At 40.7% G+C, this 21,529-nt stretch overlaps 1 protein-coding gene across 4 annotated transcripts in view; it reads right to left on the bottom strand.

Annotated features, from left to right (window-relative positions):
* MAP2K5 (mitogen-activated protein kinase kinase 5) overlaps positions 1 to 21,529 on the bottom strand; it is a 263,644-nt gene that overhangs the window by 38,573 nt on the left and 203,542 nt on the right. For 2 of the 4 annotated variants that reach the window (XM_068554385.1, XM_068554395.1), the window contains 3 exons: positions 21,349 to 21,381; positions 4,254 to 4,316; positions 298 to 359 (listed from right to left, as the gene is read on the bottom strand). In XM_068554385.1, the coding sequence (XP_068410486.1) occupies positions 298 to 359; positions 4,254 to 4,316; positions 21,349 to 21,381 (158 nt within the window). The remainder of the gene's footprint in view (positions 1 to 297; positions 360 to 4,253; positions 4,317 to 21,348; positions 21,382 to 21,529) is intronic. The other 2 variants (XM_068554405.1, XM_068554416.1) reach the window with 1 other exon arrangement.

The raw sequence follows: 21,529 nt of genomic DNA, 5'->3' as shown, positions 1-21,529 counted from the left end.
ATTTCTTAAAAAAAAAATTGGATAGCAACAGTACCTGTGCTCAAAGAAGGAGCCTGATTCTCAGCAGTTTATTAAAACAGGAAAAAGCCTCTAAAGTACGTTTATGACCCTTTGTGTAAATAACGTTTACATAATTTAAACAATTTCTTCAGCTTTGCTGCCCCATCTGCCCAAGGCCCCGAAGTCCCTCCCGTCTCCAAAAGGAAGCAGGGAGAGCCATAAGGTCTCACGGAGCCGCAGAGTTAATGGCATGTATCATTTACATTGAGGGCATGGCATGTTTGCAAACGGGCTCACCACTGAGTGATGAAATGTACAAATGGCTCGGAGAACTCTCCAACCGGAAGGACGGGTGAATCCTGGGATGGAGGAAAAACAAGTCACCAAAAGTCACAACAATTCCTTTTCTTTCTTTATACCCTCCACCCCCAATCCCAAAGGAGCATATAAAGATGAATATATAACAAGGATTCACCACCATGTGGAAAGGAAAATAAGGCCTCATCCAATTACAAAAACGGTCTACACCCTCTTCCACATGTTTATGTAAAAATGCCAAATTTAAAGCCACACACATTTTACCATGGTGAGAAACAAGAGAGCAAAGAGGGAAGGGAGGTGAAAAAAGGACAATGATAGCCACAGGGTAGGAAAGAAGGTAGGAAAGTGTAAATGAGAAATTAATGATTATTTAAGTAACACACAAATGGTCTTGTAATTAACAAAGAGCTGTGAAATTATTCTTGTGTTGACCTTTGTTTCTTTTACTGGGTTTGCTATTTACACTTTCCTTTTTATTTACATTTATTAGTAGATACAGCTGCTCTTAACTGCTTGCCCCTAACTGAATCATGTGGGTCAGAGTTGGTTTTTTGGTTTTTTTTTTCCCACTTTAATAGAAAAGCTTTTTATAGGGGAAGCCGTTTCCTGAAAAGGAATTTCAGCCTATTTGCCAGTCTAGGCAAACTCATCATATGAGAAAGCCAGTGAATTAAGGACACAATGAAATACTCCCACCCTGCCCACGAACAGAACTAGGGTGGAGGTGGCAGTCACTCAAGAGACAGAAAACTACACAGCAACAAACGACAACTACCATGTAACACAGGGAGCAAACCCCATTACCATTTGCAAAGGAAGGCTTTAAGAATTTAGGAGTTTTTTCAAGAATGACAGAGAGCGCCACTGTGTTTATAGTGTAACGGCTCAGAATGTAATGAAATTACACTGCAGAGTACTTTAACAGTCATCTCATTAGACCTACAGTTGGAACAAGAGAGCCACATAAAGTAGGCAGCTGCAAATGACTCCATTCTCATCTATTCTCATTTGCTATTAAAAATACCTTTCGGCGGCTTTTTTCCTCCCTGACATCCCTACACGAAGTGCCCTGCAAAGTATGATACATGCACCTATTTAAATTAACAAAGGAATGACTTATTTTAATCTCACTGTGCTTTGGAGTGCTTTGGCCATTTGGATGAGCAATATATCATTACATACAACCTTCCAGCGCTGCAGGCAAGAAACTCAGAGCATGCAGCATTTGGTGGGAGCCAAACAATTTCTCTAGCACACAACTGTGTCAAATGCATGCATGTATTCATTATTGAGAACGAGAGGAAATAGCTTTGATGTAGTGGAAAAAAGAAGATGATAAAAGCACCTCTGCAATATGCGTGTCATTATCAATGGTGGCAGATAGATACAACTGCACAGCCTCCTATGTGATTAGTAAATATACATATAATTGCTGTGACCAATTATCAGAAAAATGAGATCGGTAATTACAAGACAGAAAATTAACTAGAACTCTTATTAAGGCTTTGTTTCCAAATCAAACAATTGGAAACTACCGGACAATACAATTAAATCAAAGGGAACTGAGAGGGTCAAAGGAGCCAAAAAAAAAAAAAAAATCCCAAAGTTAAAAAAAAAAAGGAATGTGAACCAAATGTTTCTTAGTTTTTGCATATCTGTCCTCTTTGAATTGACATTATTTGTCCAGAAGAGGGGAAGGTTAGTAATTGTAAACTTAAAATTCTCATCAATAGAGAATGGCTTCCAAGAGGAAAGGAAAACAAAGGAAAATGGGAGTGAAATAAAATCTTGCCAAGTTCAAAGGATTACATGCAGGCATTACATAGAGAGGACGTGAAAGAGGGTGGGGGGCGATGAAACAGTCTGCTCAAAAGAAACAAGGCACGCAGTTAACATGACAAGTCCTCGATAAAGGTACTATAAAATGGTCACAGAAGTCCTATCAGTTTGAAGAGCAAAAATAAAACATGGTATCAATTTCAGCCCAGTCTGTTTTAGGAAAGCCATATGTATCACCAAGCCTGCAAGATTCTACAAGGCCCAGTTCAAGAGATGACATTTTACTGTCTCAAACACTATTAGTAAAAAGACAGTTCAAAGTCTGAGGTACAAAAATTACGGACTCTGATCAGGTAGTTAGTTTTCTAAGTCATTCCTTTCTGAAATTTTTTGGGAGGCTGTAGTGCTGGAAGCGTCTGAGTAGTAGCTGCTTTAAAATGAATGTTTAGGAAAATAAAAGCCTACTGTCTTAATGTGGCTGAATATTTACCAAGATGGTTAAAATTCTAGACTGGTTTTATACAAAGACCCTGGTATAAAACGTGATGCTAATGTGGGCCTCATTTCAAAGTATGATACCAAGAGTAAATTAATGAATTATAGACTAGGCAACTTGATGAAGATGTCATTTTAACGTGGATGAGAAACAAAACGAGGAAACTGTGACATCTTTGCATGGGTAGTTAATTTTATTTAAGACCTGATATTGTAGCCTGTTAAGTTCCTCATAATATAAAACTAAGGAACCCTGGGTGGTACCCATGAATAATTTATTTCACTTGTGAAAATGCCAGCCCAAGTCGACTTTGCAGAACCACAGAGAGTGGATTCTCATCTCAGTGGTGCCTGGAAAGAATCAGTCATCAAAGATGCGGGGGGAAATTCTAATCTCACAAGCATAATGCCAGATATTTCTTTTCATTAAAATCCACGTCTCCTGTGTATCTCAGAGGAGAATTTTCTGAGATACAGAAGACTGACTAGTGGGGGGGCGGGTTCAGAATGCCACACGCAAACACGGGGTGGGGGAGTCCTCTGAGAGCCTCCAACTCCACAGAAGCACGCAGGCTGTCAACAATCCAAAGAAGGCAAACCAACAGACCTGACAGTATTCCCCATGCTGGAGGAATTTTAAGTATACTTTTCTCACTTTTAAGCAAGTAAAATTAGAAGTTAGTTTAGATCAGGATGTAAAAAATCTCCGAGAACCTGTCTATTTCGTTATCTAATTCCAACCTGTGCAAAGGAGGGTGGGAGGCTCGCAGTAAAGCCACTCCAGCATCGCCGTGGCACCCAGGGAGGGAAAGTAGCCAGTCACTGTGGGGTCAGAGAGAGACAGAACCATGCCCAGGGGTTCGGAGGATCTGGTAAAGTCACTGCTGCTACTTATCAAAAATGTTCTCTGTGGAACACGGGTTCAGGCAAGATGAAGAAAAAATACATTTCAAAAATGTAAACACAAATTAGAGAAGCAGTTACACCAGCAACTCTCAGCACTGGCTGAAATGGACTCTAAATTGTTAATGAAAGTCACTCTCTTTAAGACCCTGGGTGCCATACTTCACCTTGAGGGCTTTTGGGGGGATACTTTTCTGTTGAACTTCTAAGCATGGAGGTATGGAACGAAACAGTGGACACAACCTTAACCAAAAGCCTTGACCTGAGATTCCGGTCCTGAATCAACTTTAGCGTCCTGCTAAGGGAAACAGGCCGAATCCTGTTATGGAGCAGGCAACCGTTATATAAAAACAGCTGCTGCAGCCATTTCAGCATGCAATTCTGGTCATCATGGAGGACAGTCTCCAAGTCTCAGAGGTTTGGGGAACTACCTGGTCAGCCCCTCCTGCTAAACAACTGGAACACAAGCAGGCAGCACGCTAGAGAACAGCGAAGGACGAGAAGAAAGTTTGAGTGATGCCTTTGCCTTGTGAATAATGAACAGTTCAGGAAGGTCAACCCATTACAACAGAAGCTGTTTAATTATTAATTATGTGCAATCTATGAGCAAAAGGACAAGTTCAGAATGTTTAATGTATGCTAACTTCAACTGGACTCTCTCTGGGTATTTTGTTATTAGCACTTGTCAGCAAGGTACTCAAGCATAAAAAAAGGTAAGCAGCAGAAAATCCGAGAGTGTATGTGTGTCTGTGTACCTGCAACGAGGTGGGGGAGGGGAGAAGGAGGTCCAACTCCAACCACAACTGCTGCTGGTTCACCTGCAGAGTAAGTGTGCCAAAAAGTACACTTTGTGATCTTGAGAGCAGGCAAGTAAGCTGGATACTCCAAATAAAGAAAACATAAATGAGAAAAATGCTTTTGAAATGACTTACTTAAAAGGGAAATCATTATTTTAAAGGCATAGTTTTTTTTTTTTAAACCATGTTGTTTCTTGGCTTTAAAGAATCCGTGTCATTAATGTTCACGCACATGCTAGCATGCACACATGCACGCACACACACACAAAGTGCATGTAAAACTGGGAGAATCTGAATAAATTCAGTGGATGGTATCATGTCAATTTCCTGGTTGTGATATTGTACTATACTTATAAACTGTTACCATTGGGGGAAACTGGGTGAAGGGTACATAGGATCTCTCCATATTATTTCTCACAACTGCATGTGAATCTAAAATGATGTCAAGGGCTTCCCTGGTGGCACAGTGGTTAAGAATCTGCCTACCAATGCAGGGGACACAGGTTCGAGCCCTGGCCTGGGACGATCCCACATGCTGTGGAGCAACTAAGCCCATGTGCCACAACTACTGAGCCTGAGCGCTAGAGCCCGTGAGCCACAACTACTGAGCCCACGTGCCACAACTAGTGAAGCCTGCGTGCCTAGAGCCTGTGCTCCACAACAAGAGAAAGCCACGACAATGAGAAGCCCACGCACCGCAACGAAGAGTAGCCCCCGCTCACCGCAACTAGAGAAAGCCCGTGCACAGCAACGAACACCCAACACAGCCAAAAATAAATAAATAAATAAATTAATTAAATAAAATGATGTCAAAATAGGAAGTTTAAAAGTAAAAGGGTAAGGAGCTATTTTTGTTTAAACTCATGAGGTCTAGATTTTTAGCAGAGCTCTGCTTTGAATAATGGAGAAGCCTGGCATAACTATTTAACTGGAAAAAAGTTGAGGGATCTTTGCTTTACAAATATACCTGAGGATTTAATTTTTGCCTTTAATTCATAATTAAATATGACAATGGAACCTGACAATGATGTGGTGGTTAATTCAGACACTGATAGGGCATAGACACAAAATGCTGTATAAAAATGATACAATCATTCATTACTTATTTATTGCTTCACTCATTCAACAATTTTCTTGACCATCTACCATGTCAAAGGCACTCGGCTGGCATTGTGGGATGACTGATACTTGATCCATAGCCTGGAAGAATTTGTGTGTTGTTCAGAGGGATAAGACGTGCACCCCTAAGAGTGATGGGGAAGAAACTTATTGTGAGAGTCTGGAGGGCTGCGAGATACCGTTTTTGCTCTCCCACTTTCTTCCTTCCTCACTTCCAGAGAGCACCTGGGGGTGAAGGGACCTTGAACATCTTAATCTGTGTCATGTTCCCTTCTCTTGTGCAAAACAGACATTCCTTCAAACCAAGATTTTATACGTATTGGCAGTAAAACGTAAAGAAGATAGAAGGACAACTTCTCAAAAGTCTCAAGGTGTTGGCCACACTGGTGAATTCTGAGGTCAGCTGTGCTGTGGTTAGATTAAACCAGGCAAATTAAGTGAAACATGGCAATCCTTTTTAACAGTTTTTAACAGCCTATTTCTAGACTTCTTGGTGTCAAGCCATCAAGCCAACACGTTAATTAACATTAGAGAATCACCTACAGTCTGACCAGTCCTGAGAGTTATAGTCTAACATTTTAAAAATAAATCTTTTAATTCAAGCCTAATGTTCCCTTGGCCTGGCCCAACAATTTCTGGTCCTACACACTGGGGTTCATACTAACTGGCACAGCTCTCCTAGATCACTCTACATCTATCTGCAATGCTGGGATTGAAGGTTGTTTGTGATTCCAGTGGCTTCACATCAGGCAGGACAGCATTTTGCCTTATCAGATCCCAAATTGTTTTTTGATCCTCCACTGTTGACTGCCTCAAAATAGCATCTTTGTGAGACAACTGGCAGAATCCACAGGACAAATCTGCTCTTGACCGGGGAGGGAACCTCATTTATTTGGGGAGGACACAAAAAACAAAAAAACTGGACTCTCACCTTTAAAGATCTCCACAGAAGAAATCCCAAAAATCTACCTATCCAAAGTGTAATGCAATGGTAGATTCTGGGAAATGAGCTCAGTTTTAATATTTTGAAGGTCCTCAATGTTCACATCTGTAAGTTTTTGCTATAGTAGACTGTAGCCAGGGAAAACAGGCAGTCACATCTCATCAGAGAGAGAAAGGTGGGAATGGATAGACAAATGCTCAGAGAATGACTCAGCCCAGTTAAGATATTAGTAAACCAGAATTCCACACCGGACTTGTACAAATTCAGTCAACGCCTGTTCAAAACACTTAGTTTACTTAAAAATCTGGTCACCCTGTCAGGAAACAATCAGTATTTTGACCCTAAGTGTATTTTTGATTTCACAGTGCGGATGGAACTGACCTAATCTGCAGGGTGCTATGAGGGACAGCGCTGGGGTGAGAAAGAGGCTTTGAGTTTAGGAAGGCTTGCAGATGGACGTCATCAGAAAAGGAAGTCTCTGACCCTCTTCAGCTGGAGACCAGAGAGCCCTCATCTTCCTCATCCCACACCACATCAAGCCTTGAGCAGAGAAAGTGAAAGATGATTCAATTTCCACACTGGGTCACCCCATGCTCTGGGTTGCCAGACGTGACAAATTACATGTGTGGGCATTTTGGTGTGAAGTTCTATCCACTGGGTCCCGGCTAACAGTAGCTGTTCATTTAACTTGTCTCAGATGGACCTGGAACCAGGGGCAAAAGGCCTGAATTTTCGCCACTGAAACACCCAACTTACCCATAAACCTTTAAAACATGGGAGAACCAGCTATTAGCCAAGTACAACCAGATGGCTTATAAAAAACACAAAATGTAAATTAACAGGTCTAAAGGAATCTCTGAAATTTGAGATTATACAGATTTTTTCCTATTTTCTTTTTCTCCTAAATGTTTTGGCAGTTCTTCAGTACTGGGATAAAAGAGAAGAGAAACAAACTTTGTCATTTATGTCAAAACTAACCCTTCATTTTTTTGTCATTTAAAAGACTTACATTTACTCAGAGATTTTCTAAACATATGGCAAAGATCTTGGTGTTTCATAAAATTCCTTGAAAACAGGTAGGTGGAGAACTGGAAAATGAATTAATCTCTTAAACCATATTTGCAATTGCTTGCTTTCCAAAGCCAAGGAACATCTTTTTTCTTTTTATTTTAGGTCTCTCGTTGGTCATAAGCTATAGTGTACAGTATTATTTAGAGGTGCCTATCTGAATGGTACACACACACACACCTGCACACTAACATCCACATACACCTCCCTTTTCAATGGCTTAGGCAGAGCAGCAAAAAACATGCTTGTCTCATACCAAAGGGATTTCATTTACAAAAGTAAAACCTGTTATTGTCCCCTCTCTCTATCTCTGTAGCCTCCCAAAGCATTTCTATTGCTTTTTCATAAAACACTGCTGCAAATAATCAAGCATGACCACTGACATCCACAAGATTGAGTTTTAGGAACCATTAAATGAGTTCACCCTCGTGGGAAGCCTCCTGCTCAGGCTAGTCTAAAGGTAATTATTCAGCAATTCCTACCTGTGGTTTTACCTTGTCCCTATATAGTGTTTGAATTTCGTACACTGGTAAGGTCAGTTTTTTTTCCTCAGGAAAAGTCCAGCTACACATGTTTGATCCAGGACCTAAATTATAATGTTAATATGCACACTGCCATTTCACCAGGTTCTATGTGTAGAAATGCTGATTAAAAGCAATCTTAAAGGTAGGTCACAAACTATATTAAACAAAAATGAAAGGAAAACCCAGGAGTGAAAAAGAACCCTTAACAGGCTCCTAAATGAAAGGAATCATTTCTCTTTTCATAGGTAAAGTGTTAACATTGAAACAGCTGAACTACATCCACATACCATTCAAGGGCAAGAACCTGGCAGGTCCATGTCCTGAAAAATCAACAAGCCATAACACTATCCAGGTAGACTCAGAGAACTTGCTGAAATCCAAAGTCCACATCGCCACACTGTGTGTCCTCCTGAATGTTCACTCGACTGTTAGTTAAAATAATTACTGCCATTTGCCACCTGCACTGCCAGCTATGGATACGCGGAAAACAGAACTTCCAGTGGCTGCATGGTGTAGGAGTGTCAGCGGTATTTGCTAACACATTTTTATAAACAAATTCAAAGGCTATGTTGGCTGTGACTCGGAGGCTGAGAATTATACGTGAAATTGTGCCATACCTGGTTCCATACAATAAACAGAGAGAAGGGAATTTAAAGCTGGTTAAACTGATGAGACACCACATCAGTTTAAAATTAGTCAATAGGAGAGGAACAAAGAGAGGAACAGGGAGGGAGGAGCGGAGAGGAAGTGAAAAAAACATAGAACCACATACTGTGAAATGAACAAGTTCAGTTAGAACGTTCATCAGGATTTGGAAAATCATAATGCCATCTGCTACTCTGGACCTCAGAACATCAGGGATCTCGTGGGCCCAGACGCTTTCATTTCCAGGAGGAAGGAAGGAACTTACACTCCCTGGAATGCTGCCTCCATCCTGGAATGAAGGCAACACTCCAGCCGACCAGTTTGGAATCTCTTTTGAGAACATTTGCACTGTTCACAGACGTGTTTTCCCTGGTTTAGGGAAAATTAACGGCAGGCAAAGTGATTACAGCAGCTAGGCAGTGAGGCAGAGCAGTGCCCCAGCCTGAGCTGCTGGGTAACTGACCCTAGCATCCAACTTGGGCTCAGGGTGTGTAGGTCCCATCATGGTGGATTAAACGAGCATTGTCCTACGGCTGGATGAGACTTCACAATAGAGCAACACATGTTAAATGACAGCAGCCAAAACTGGCCCCACCAGGCAACTGCCCATTCACAGAAAGCTATTCACAGGCCTTCACCACCAAGAAATTAATTCATTAATAATACATCACGCTTCATGGACAATTCAAAGAAAACAACACAAAGCTACTTGTCCAATGACTGTCTAAAGATTCAGAATCTTCCCTGGTTTAAAAAAAAACCCCAAATCTAATTGACTTACTGAGATCAAAATCATACGGATGTTTATGCTAATATTTTGATTAGGAAAAAAGAAGAAATGGAAAAAGTCTATCCACTGAATTCATTCAGTGCCACTAGGAAATAATAAAAATATAGATTTTTTTTCATCAGTAGCTAATAAAATCTGACTTTATGTAACTGTATTTATTATTTTTTTTGTAACTGTATTTAAAAAATTATTTTTTCCCACTTTAAGTGACTTTATACATTCTTCAGACCATCAGGAACATTTCTGCTTTTAACTTGTTTCTTCTGTTACATTTTTAAAACTTCCTTCTTTCTTTCTCCTTCCTCCCGACAGCTCATAAATATGAATTCAATATAATTATAAATGAACAGACATTAACTTTTGGATTACTGCTGTGTTTTGGTAGAATCTTAATGTCATTTCTAAAGAAACAGTTATTACCAATAGAAAAAGTAATTACTAAAGGAATCATGGCCTTAATGCTAACCTATTTTCAATTTTCAAACCAGTCAAACTGCATTAATTTAAACATACTGGACTTTTCAAAGGCGGTATTAGATTTCTAAAGGTTGCCTTACATAAAAGGAGAATATCGGTTTTCAGGATCCCAATTATACATTCCTCACACTATGAGAGAGAGGTCTAGTTAACCATATCGCTGCAGGACACGACTATTGTATATCTACTTGTATTAACTTACCAAGTTTCTAATGCCTCCCAGTCATTAACTCATATCATACAAGTTACAAATAACATGAAATCCCGCATCATCAATACCCATTTATGCAAGTGGTTAGAGTGTCAGTCACTGTGGTGGGAAGCTCTAGGCATGCACGAGTCACGTCGGACAGCTCAGGCCATCGAGTCTTGTCTCACTTTAAACTACCTGCAGTTAGGCGTTGTGAAAGAAAGAGGCCATCCTAGGATGCTGGGAGCAGGAGGGATGGGGGATGTCCCTTTTATTTTTTTGCTAACTTCAGAAGCCAGAATTATGGCGAAGTCCCTCAGGCAAAAAATGAATAGATATTATTCCCTCTGGAGCTGGTTAATACCACTTTTTGAATTCCAGGGGGGTATTATTAGACAGCCATTTTCCACACCCTCACTCCCCCACCCCCACCCCCAGAAAGCACCTGCTACGTTCACAGCCCAGCAGCTTCTCGGTTAACCAGCCCTCAGTTAACCTGTCCAAGAATGAGTGATTCTGCACAAATGAATTTTTAAAAGATAACAGTGGTTTAAGAGCCAAACCTTTTGTGTACATAAATCTTTCTAAAAGGAGTCAATCTCCTCCGTGCCAACATAAACGGAATATGCAGAAGGGAATTCAATTATTTCTTAAAGACACAGAGTCATTCTTACAGACAGCGAAACTGAACTGTGTTGCAATATACTTCTGCCCTTGGGGAATGTCTGCAATGCTTTCTAAGTTGTCTGCTTTTACAGTTTTAAAAAATAATCTCCTCCTTTGATGCCAAAAAGTTCAGCTGTCACTTTTTGCTTCCATAAAGGTCAATTATAGTATAGTAAAAAGAGTCCCATCCTTTGTCCTTCAGTTTCCTCATCTGTAAAACACAGTGCTGTGGGAAAGCAACATGACATTGGGGAACACTGGGGAAACATTTTATCAACCATAAGGGTTAAGGCTAGACTTCTGAATTTTGATAAAGGACTGTATTTATTAGCTAAATATCTCCTTGTTATATACTATTACTTTTTGGATTGTTTGTTCTGAGGTCTTAAAAAAAAGAAGTAGTAAGTTCTTATAATTACGCATAAATTTCATTCAACAAATATTTATAAGTGACTACTGTACATCAATTAGGTGCAGTACTAGGAAGATAGAAATAAAAAGCCTGGGAACTTAGAGTCTAGTTGATAAACTTCTTATAACTGGGTCTGAAACAGGAATTGATATAGTTCTGAACGAGGTGCTTGGTGCTGCCCTACGAACTGAATGCTAATTATCTTCTTCCCACGAAGTGTGCGTGTGCCCCAGCTCAGTGACAGTTTGACTGACCAAGCCAAATGCTTCTTCTCTGACCCTACCTCCCCACTCTCCTACATCCAATTACTCACCAAATTCAGTTTATTCCATCTCCTGAATACTCTTCAAACATGCTAAGGCTGTCTTAATGGAAAGCCCACATAATTTCTGGTCAGGCCTATAAGCACAGTAAGTTCCTAACTGTCCTTCCCCATCCACTTTCCACAACCCCATCAGAGTGATTTTTCTGAAACACAAATCTGGTTCTGTTGATCCCCTGCTTAAAACTCTTTCACCTCCCTCCCCTCCATCCCTGCAAATGCCTTCAGGCACAATGTGTAAAGATCCTTCTAAATGTAGCCATTGCCTCATCTCTTTTAATACTTTGCCAAGCACTGCAGCCATACTGAACTCCGCACGGGCCTCAAGTTATCTCTGAGGCTAACTCCTGCTGGCCCTTTGGGCTTCCCTTCTCTGTGGAGCTCTCTGGTATATTATCACCTCCTTCATTCTCTCTCCTCTCTGTGTTTCCCCAGCACCTTGTCCACACTTTTAGTATATGTAGAATTTATATGACTGCAAACATCATTAAATGCCTTGTCATAAATACCCTTTATGTGAGGGGGTTAAAACAACAGTCACTGTGCTCCTCTGAGAGCTCATTAAGTCTCATGCCACGTATACTGCCTGCAGTTTAGTTTAATATTTATTTATTGTTTACTTATTTATTTATTTTGGCTGTGCCGGGTCTTAGTTGCGTCATGCGAACTCTCAGTTACAGCAAGTGAGATCTGTTCCCCCACCAGGGATTGAACCCGGGCCCCCTGCATTGGGAGCTCGGAGTCTTACCCACTAGACCACCAGGGAAGTCCCTTCCTGCAGTTTAGTTTAAAGTTATCTACTCATATATGACTGTTTACTAGCCTGTGTCCCTGACTAGAGTAGAAACTCTTTAATGGTGGCAACTGTGTCTTACTCATTCCCTATTCCCAGTACCTAGCTTTGGGATTAATACAGGTTTACAGAATGATTGTTTGGGCTATAATCGGTGGTTTTCAAATTATAATCTATGGAACTCTAAGGACTTTTATGTGGGTGCCATGAGTGGGACAGGGACAGGGTAGAGATCTAAGCTTCCTATCCTTTGATCAAACCAGAAAGGTTTCAAAAAAAATTTTGTTTAACTTTTGTGTGTCAAAGGACACCATCAAGAAAGTTAAAGTCAATCCACAGAATGGGAGAAAAAATGTAGAGTCTAGTATCCAGAATACATAAAGAACTCTAGGCACTTCCCTAGCGGTCCAGTGGTTAAGAGTCCACCTTCCAATGCAGGGGACGCGGGTTTGATCCCTGGTCAGGGAACTAAGATCCCACATGCCACGGGGCAACTAAGCCTGTGTTCTGGAGTCCGCGCGCCACAACTCGAGAGAAGCCCTTGTGCTGCAATGAAAGATCCCACGTGCTGCAACGAAGACACGACGCAGACAAATAATAAATTAATTAATTAATTTAAAAAGAACTCTAACAACTCAAAACTAATAATTAAAAAGGAAAAACCAATTTAAAAATAGAAAATGCATTTGAATAGAATTTAAAAGAAAATATTCAAATGACCAATAAACACATAAAAATATGCTCAACATCATTAATCATAAGGGAAATGCAAATCAAAACCACAATGAGAGACTACTTTACATCCATTAGGATGACTACAATTCAAAGGAAAAAAACCCCTAGAAAATAACAAGTGTTGGCAAGTATGTGGAGAAATCTGAAATCTCATAAATTACTGATGGGAATGTAACATGGTGCAGTTGCTGTGAAATACAGTTTGAAAGTTCATCAAAAAGTTAAACACTTCTGTGTGTTTTTGGGCTTCCCTGGTGGCGCAGTGGTTAAGAATCCGCCTGCCAGTGCAGGGGACACGGGTTCGAGCCCTGGTCAGGGAAGATCCCACATGCCGCAATTAGGCCCGTGCGCCACAAATACTGAGCCTGTGCTCTAGAGCCCATGAGCCACAACTACTGAGCCCACGTGTCACAACTGCTGAAGCCTGCATGCCTAGAGCCCATGCTCCACAACATGAGAGGCCACTGCAATGAGAAGCCCGCGCACCGCAACAAAGAGTAGCCCCCGCTCGCTGCAGCTAGAGAAAGCCCACGTGCAGCAGCGAAGACCCGACGCAGCCAAAAATAAATAAATTTATTTAAAAAAAGAAAATTAAACACAGAATTTCCATATGACCCAGCAATTCCACTACTAGGTATACATATCCAAGAGAATTGAAAACAAAACATATATCCACATAAAAACTAGTACACAAATGTTCACAGCAACATTTTTCATAATAGTCAAAAAGTGGAAGGTCCGGGCTTCCCTGGTGGCACAGTGGTTGGGAGTCTGCCTGCCAATGCAGGGGACATGGGTTCGAGCCCTGGTCTGGGAGGATCCCACATGCCGCGGAGCAACTAGACCCGTGAGCCACAACTACTGACCCTGCGCAACTGGAGCCTGTGCTCCGCAACAAGAGAGGCCACGATAGTGAGAGGCCCGCACACCGCGATGAAGAGTGGCCCCCGCTTGCTACAACTAGAGAAAGCCCTCGCACAGAAACGAAGACCCAACACAGCCAAAAATAAATAAATAAATAAATAACCCCCCCCCAAAAAAGTGGAAACACCCCAAATGTTAATCAACTGATGAACAGATAAACAAAAATGTGGTATATCCATACAATGGAATATTATTTGACCATAAATATATATGAAGTACTGATAAATACTACAACATGGATGTACCTTGGAAACATTATGCTAAATGAAAGAAACAAAACACCAGATATTGCATGGTCCAATTTATATGAAATGTCCACAATAGGGAAATCCATAGAGACAGAAAGTAGATTAGCTAGTGGTTGCCAGGATTGGAGGGGAGAGAGGAACTAGGAGTTACTGTTAACAGGCACTGGGTTTCTTTACGAAGTGATGGAAATGTTTTGGAACTGAGCTGTATACTTTATAAGAGTGAATTTTATGTTATGTAAATTATACTTAAATAAAAATGTCAAAGTAAAAATAGAAAACAGAAATAAGTTTCTCTGTGATGATCTCTGAACTTAGCAGTCCTTTTCAGCTGGATAGAATGGGCCTCAGTAGAAGAAAAGACAAACTTAGATCATGCTATTTTCTGTAGGACTAGTCCTGCTAGAAAAAAATTCCTATTTTAATTTACTTCAAGGAGAGTCTGCTTGAGCCATGATCTCTACTAGGTGTGGGGATAAATCCCTGTGCTGGATGACTTCATGATACAGTGGGAGACAAACTCACAAACTAAATTTGATTCCGTATGATTAACAATAATAAAGCTTTGTAAACATGCTATGCTGAATTATGCCTAGCACTGGGTGGGCATGGGGCAGGATGGAAGAAATGGGAAGGTAACAGAGACAGCTTCAAAGAGGACATCACATTTGAGCTGAGCCTTGGAGAACACTTAGGCATTTACAAAGTAAAAAACGGGAGGCCGTTCCAAGCAGAGTGAGGAACACAACCCTAAGTATGAAATGTGTGGGGCAGCCATCAAGACTAATGATGGACCCAAAGTGAGGCTGAAAAAAACATGGGTGTGAGTCTCAAATGCTGTGCTAAGAGGTTCAGACATTACCCTATAGGCAGGGTTTGGCAGGTTGAGATCTGTATTTTTTTAAAAGATAATCCTGTGGAGGTAGGGTGGTAGGAGAAACAAGGCAGAGAGAAAAGCTTAGAAGCTTGTTATGGTTATATGTGGTTATAAAGCAGACCCTTCTCTTCATTTTCTTCTCCCTTCCCAGTCCTCTCTTTTCTCACCCCCTTCTTCAGGTATCACCCTCTTCTAGAACAGAGACGTCAGCTGCCTCTCAGTTTGCCCAGCTCACGTGGAAGTGTCTAGCTGTGTGATTAACCTCCATCCTCTTCTTTACTAAGCTGCCAGGTGGGGGTTAGCATCAAACACTGCTTCCTTCCAGCACTGGACATGTTTGCTGGCATTGCTAGAAAACATCAGAGGAGTCAGGTCTAAGTGAAGAGTCCACATGAAGCCTCTTGTGAGCTCAGGAGTTTCGTGGCGTGGATGATTGTCCCCATTCGTGACTCTTTTTAGTACCACTGTAATGATGTGCATATGCCAGCCAGGCAGATAAGTAAATAGTGGAGGCTCTCTTATGTCTCAATTAAATTTTATGATTAAATAGAGTCATAAAAACTCACAGAAGACAAAGCCTTTTATAAACGGAATTTTGTAATGATGGGCTATTAAATATGTTTTGGACCAAGAGAGTCTGTTCCCATCTTAAGCAAGTCCACTTTACTCCTCCTCATCATTGAGGACCCAAGGCCAGGCCCCACAGCAACACCCCCCCAGCCCCCTCGCCCCAACCTCTTCTTGCCCATCACTCAGCTGGCCACTTCCTTTCCATCGTCCTCTCCCCTATCCCCACTGTGGCCTTCCTGTCAATCCTTTTCAAGCTACACACCTTACAGGGAAAGCCATCATCTCCCCTACCTTCCAGACTGGGGCACAAAGGTCCTCCTCTTAAAGCCGTGATTTGCCCTGGCTCTAGCTGTCTATTGGCCTGGAACCCTGGCATTGTTACAGTGATTCCATTATCCTGATGGTGTCATATCCAAGAAACTGTTACTTAATCTAAGGTCACAGATTTATACCAATATTTCCTTTTAAGAGTTTCAGTCTTAGCTGTGAAACACTTACATTTAGGTCTTTGATCCAATTTGAGTTAGTTTTTGTATATGATGTGAAAAAAATTCATTATTTTACATGTGGATCTCCAACTGTTCCAGCATCATTTGTTGAAAAGACTATACTTTCACCATTAAAGGGTCTTGGCATCCTCATCAGAAAACAACTGACCGTGGACATACGGGTTTATTTCTGGACTCTCAACTCCATTTCACATGTCTATCCTTATGCCAGAACCACACTATCTTGATTACTGTAACTTTGTAATACGTTCTGAAATCAGGAAACCTGAATCCTCTTTGTTCTTTTTTCCCCAAGATTGCTTTGGCTACTCTGACTCCTTTGCATTTCCATATGAATTCTGGGATCAACTCATCCATTTCTGCAAAAGAGCCCACTGGGATTGTGACAGGGATTGCACTGAATCTGTAGATCAATTTGGGGAGCACTGCCATCTTAACAATATTAAGTCTTCCATTCCATGAATGTGGAATGTCTTTCTATTTATTTTTAGGTCTTTAATTTCTTTCAAAGATAATTTATAATTTATAATTTTCAGTGTATAAGTTTTCCACTTCGTTTGTTAGACTTATTCCTAAGTATTTTATTCTTTTTGATGCTAACTGTAACTTGAAGTGTTTTCTTAATTTCACTTTCGAATTGTTCATTTTGGGTTACTAATATATTGAATTACAACTGATTTTGTGTTTTGATTTTATATCCTAACATTTAGAAGATACTTCTGATCAGGTATATAACATGACTTATAGGAATTCACTTTTTACTGGTAAAAGGAATAAATAAACAGATGTATAAACCAGGGATTTGTTAATTGTCCTGCTGAGCACCTACAGATGTTAGATAGAAATTTATTTTTAGCTATAATATGCTTGAAACACACACACACACACACACACACACACACAGTAATAATCCATTTTTCTGGCTGTCATATTTTAGATAACCTGAACATTCTGAAACACATCTGTGAAGTCAAAAATGATTTGCAAGAAACTTTCAAGCCCTTCTGACATTTATTTTTTTCCTTTTTTGACCTTGCAAACTTTTTCTCATCCTGTAAGACCTAGCTTAAATGTCACATCTCCTGATCTACCCCCAGAACAAACCCTCTTCTGGCAGAACAAACCCTCCTGTTTCTGGGTTGTATAGTATGCATCCTATAACGAAGCATAATTATCCATTTCCATACTCTTATCTTTTCCAAGTCTGTGGCCTTCTTGGGGGGCAGGCTCAAGGGGGAAGTCCCCACTTCAGTCTTTGCAATTCACGGTACCTCAATCCACTGATGTCCTGGCTGGCTCCAGCCAGCCTGGGATTTGGTGACTCAGATATCACTGCTCTGTTCCCACCTGCCACATCACCAATGTGGCCAGCCCTTTGTTGCCAGCCAAATTGGGAGCCCAGGCACTGGGGAGAGCACTAGGTGGCCACATAGCCTCCTGAGTCCCAGCACACTGTATTGGCCCAGGATTTGGGACTATGCCTCTGCCTTTCTACCCTGACTCACAAATCTAATCTGCAGTTGACCTGGGAGACTTGCCTGGAAGAACAGTCCTCTCTAGGCTTGGAGGCTGCCCTGAGCATGGCCTGGTCAACCTGGGCTGGCATACAGTGGGCACTTTTGAGGACTATCTGCTGAATGAATGAACACAAGCCCACTCATTTTACTTCATCAGCCTCAATCTCTCTTCTCAGAGGAGTGGTTTGACCTTACACATACCACTTGGGTATCTGATTTCATTTGATACCTTTAATTTTGCTAGGGTCACCGTCAGGAGTGCAAAGACTGAGACAAGATGATCAGATAACTGGGGCAGCCAGTAGTCACTGACAAGAATGAGGAGTGACTATAGAAAACAGAGGTGATCACAAGAGAGAACACAAGAAAAGCACCAAGCAGAGCAGCACACCCATGTAGGGGTCATTTAGTTTGGGAGCAAATGGCTCTCTACACCTCAAAAAGCCCAAGCATATCACTGAGTGCCAAGGCCAAATACACAAGCAAAATGGCTGGTAAAATTCAATGAAAGAACAAGGCAAGATCCCCACAATTCTACAGCCCTAGAGGGCATCAATACATCAAAGTTTAGTTCAGTACCATGTTCAAAACAGGGACCTGAGTCATCAAGAAAAGGTTATGATACCTTTTATAAAACCTTTATATCAATGAAATGATATTCACTATACTTTATCAACAGGCTGCCAAGAGCAAATACATTTTAGAAACATTCTTTCTAAAAAATGCAAATTTTCTCACTGATGTCAGAGCTTAAAGTAGTATCAGTTAGCTAGACAGCAAGGGCCACCTCATTCCCCAATGATATCAGATGGCTAAGGCATCATGGCACGCATAGACACACATCACTTACAATGAACCAAAGTACTTTACAACTCAGGTATTCAGGGACCTGGAGAGGGCCTGATTATGAGTTTTACAGTAAGAAGTTCTATTGAGAGAAGCAACTTTGAGGCAAAGATGGTATCCCTAAGACAGCACTCATATCCTGAGTTAGCCAGGTCCAAACCAGACAAGCTCCACCCCCTAAAATTAAACTGAATTTCCCAGATTTCTCTTTGGAGCCTGATTCTCTTGGTACCTTGGCTACTCATCCAGTTCCTGTTCTGTGGTTCAAATTTCATGTTCATGATTCTTACTACTCTGTTTAACTTTTGGTGTCTTTATTTGGATATGTGGTGGCTGACTCTGGCTTTGTCCCACGATTCCACCTCCTGACTCTCAACTCCTGACATTCACCCCTGGCTACTCTAGCGCTGGCTCCTATCCACTTGATCTACTACTTCTTTGTTCTTTGCCAGGCCATGCTAGGAGGTCAAGGTACATCCACATAATAATAAATAAAGTACGTTACACTGGGCTTTGCTTAGCTATTTTGTACATGACTCCAAATATATCCATCTTGTTTGAATTAGATTCCCTTGGGGTGGTACTTTTTGATTTGACTTTTCCCGAAGAGAAACAGCACATACTGTCATTGGATAGCCATTTCATAATGAGGTATATCCCATGCCCAAAGAGTAAGATGGTTCAAATCCTGGCTGGTTATATTCATTCAGAAATAGAAGCCCTAAATGTCAGATGTAAATGAAGATAGACAGTTAACTGTCCTCTGGGATCTAAAAGGGCAGACTTAGCCATTACGGAAGAGGTTCTCAAACTTTCATGTGCAAAGAGTTGGGAAGCTAGTAAAATGTAGATTCCCGGGCTCTACCCCTAGAAAGTCTAATTCAGAGATCTGGGTCCAAGAATCTGCATTTTAAACAAGAGTCTTAGGTAATCCTGATGTAGTTAGTCCTTGGACTACCCTTTGAGAAACACTATATCACAGCAATGAGAAATCTGACAAACATGGGGCAAGCACAGTAATTAAAAGATCCCACCAATCCTTCCTTTCTGAGAAGCTATGATGCACCTTGCCTCAGGCAGGTCACCTGGCCAACTCTTTCCTAATACTCTTATTCCCAATCATCAGCTTGGTTCCAAGATCAACTTAATGTTTGTTTTAAAAATATATGTGAATTTCCCAAGTTTCCATAAAAAAGATATTTGAATGTTTTTAGAGTAAATGGGAATAGATGTCTAAGTTATAGTTTTCTCTCAACTGAGGAAGAAGCGCTATAAAGAAAAATATACGATTTAAGCTACAAGCTATTGTCCTTCATCACACATACTTTCTCTTCTTAGAACATCTCCCTATGATGATTTCAAAAGCCTCAAGATTTTACCCAAATCAAACAAGTAAAATATATTAAATTTAATAGCAATCACTGCTACTTTAAATAAGGAATGAAAACATCCATCTGATCCAGAAAACCTTCACGTGAGCTCTCCAGCAATACCTATATTACTGGTGAAGGTATCTGTACCTGAACATTCTGATGCCCAGGAGCCTGGCAGACCAAGAACAGCAGAGCCCAGGAAAGACGGCAGTCTGTGCACTTGACTGGGTAGGCCATTTCCCTGGGCACGTCCCTAAGCAATCCTGAAGGGGGAGCTCAGGAAAATCAGTTTAATTGGGAGGATCCTGATGGCCATAGGATGCTTTTGGAATCTAAGATGACAGAAGATATTGATGAGCTATTAGATCCAGGAGGCCTGTCTGATATTTGAGATAATGGGGCCTCCATTTGTTTCAGGACGATGCCTTCATTTTTGCACTAACATGGTTTATGGCTTGCAAGGGATATGTGGACTGACTGATGCAGACATTAAGGATGTTGGAGCTCCATTCTTACTATTATTGTGGTATGTGTATGTGTTTGTTTTTTTCCTAGGAGGATCTTTATTTTTTTCTCCCAAATCTCATAACTGGTTATACAGACGTTTAATTGAGAGGAATAATTATGAATTACGATATTTTTTCTTTCAAACTTTCCTATCTGAATCATTTATTGCCGACATTACAAGCATTTTAAATATTGTAAAATTAAAGTTTAAAAAATAAACATTGCTAGCAGGCAAGCTCAAGCCCAGAAAAACTCAGTTTTTAAAAAACATTAATGTTTCTTAATCGGAGTCTTGTATACTATAAGACTGTTAATTTACAGGAAAAAAAGGAATTTAAAGTCAGCAACAAAAGTAGTTGATTGAGAATGAAATTCAGGTAGCTTAACTCCATGAAGGCAAAGGGACAGTGAAACTCGATGGATAAGGATGATCAGAGGTAGGATGACTTAACATGTGAGAATACTAGTTAAAAGCACAAAAAGTTAGGAGTATATTCTGGGGAAAATGCCTAATTAGGAAATTAAAGCTGAACTGTTGACCTAGAGCTTCTGAACACTTTTATCACTCTGCTATGCTTTCGGTAGATAAAGCAAGGAGGACAAATTTTATCCAGCTTATGTTTGCTGTTCAACTCTAACTCTTGTCTACTGAATGACTTTAAATATGTGTTACGGAAAAAATGATACCACTTTAATTTCCGGCTCCATCCCCATCTGGCCAGAGAGAGGATAAATTAATATTATTGTGTTTTGTCTTTAGGGCTTCTGATGCCCCCAAGGACCAGCCTGTGGGACAGTCTGTTTTGGCAGAGAGTCTCGGCTGGAATCAGAAGAGCAGGATTCAGGACAAGGCCAGTTCACGTAACACAGCTCAGAGCCATACAACACAACTTGCTCCGAGGATGTTGGGCATTGTGCTTCATTAGGAAACAAAATATAAGCTTTCCACACCATTAGGAATGACTTTAGGAGCGAAAGCACATAAGACGATGCCTCACCTCATCAACAATGCACTGCAGAAGCTGGAGAGGCTGCAATGGGAAAGAAGAAAGGAAAAAGTATTAGCCTCTATGCAATATCTTTACAGTGGAGTGGAAAGAAAAAATCATTAATGCAATAAAATATAGCAAGATTAATCAACAACAGCAAACTCTTATAAAAACATTGATGTTCAGGATG

The sequence above is a fragment of the Eschrichtius robustus genome, chromosome 1, assembly GCF_028021215.1.
Source record: "Eschrichtius robustus isolate mEscRob2 chromosome 1, mEscRob2.pri, whole genome shotgun sequence".
Taxonomy (NCBI): Eukaryota; Metazoa; Chordata; class Mammalia; order Artiodactyla; family Eschrichtiidae; genus Eschrichtius; species Eschrichtius robustus.
Note: the sequence above shows the minus strand (reverse complement) of the source record. Positions and strands in the feature narration are given on the sequence as shown.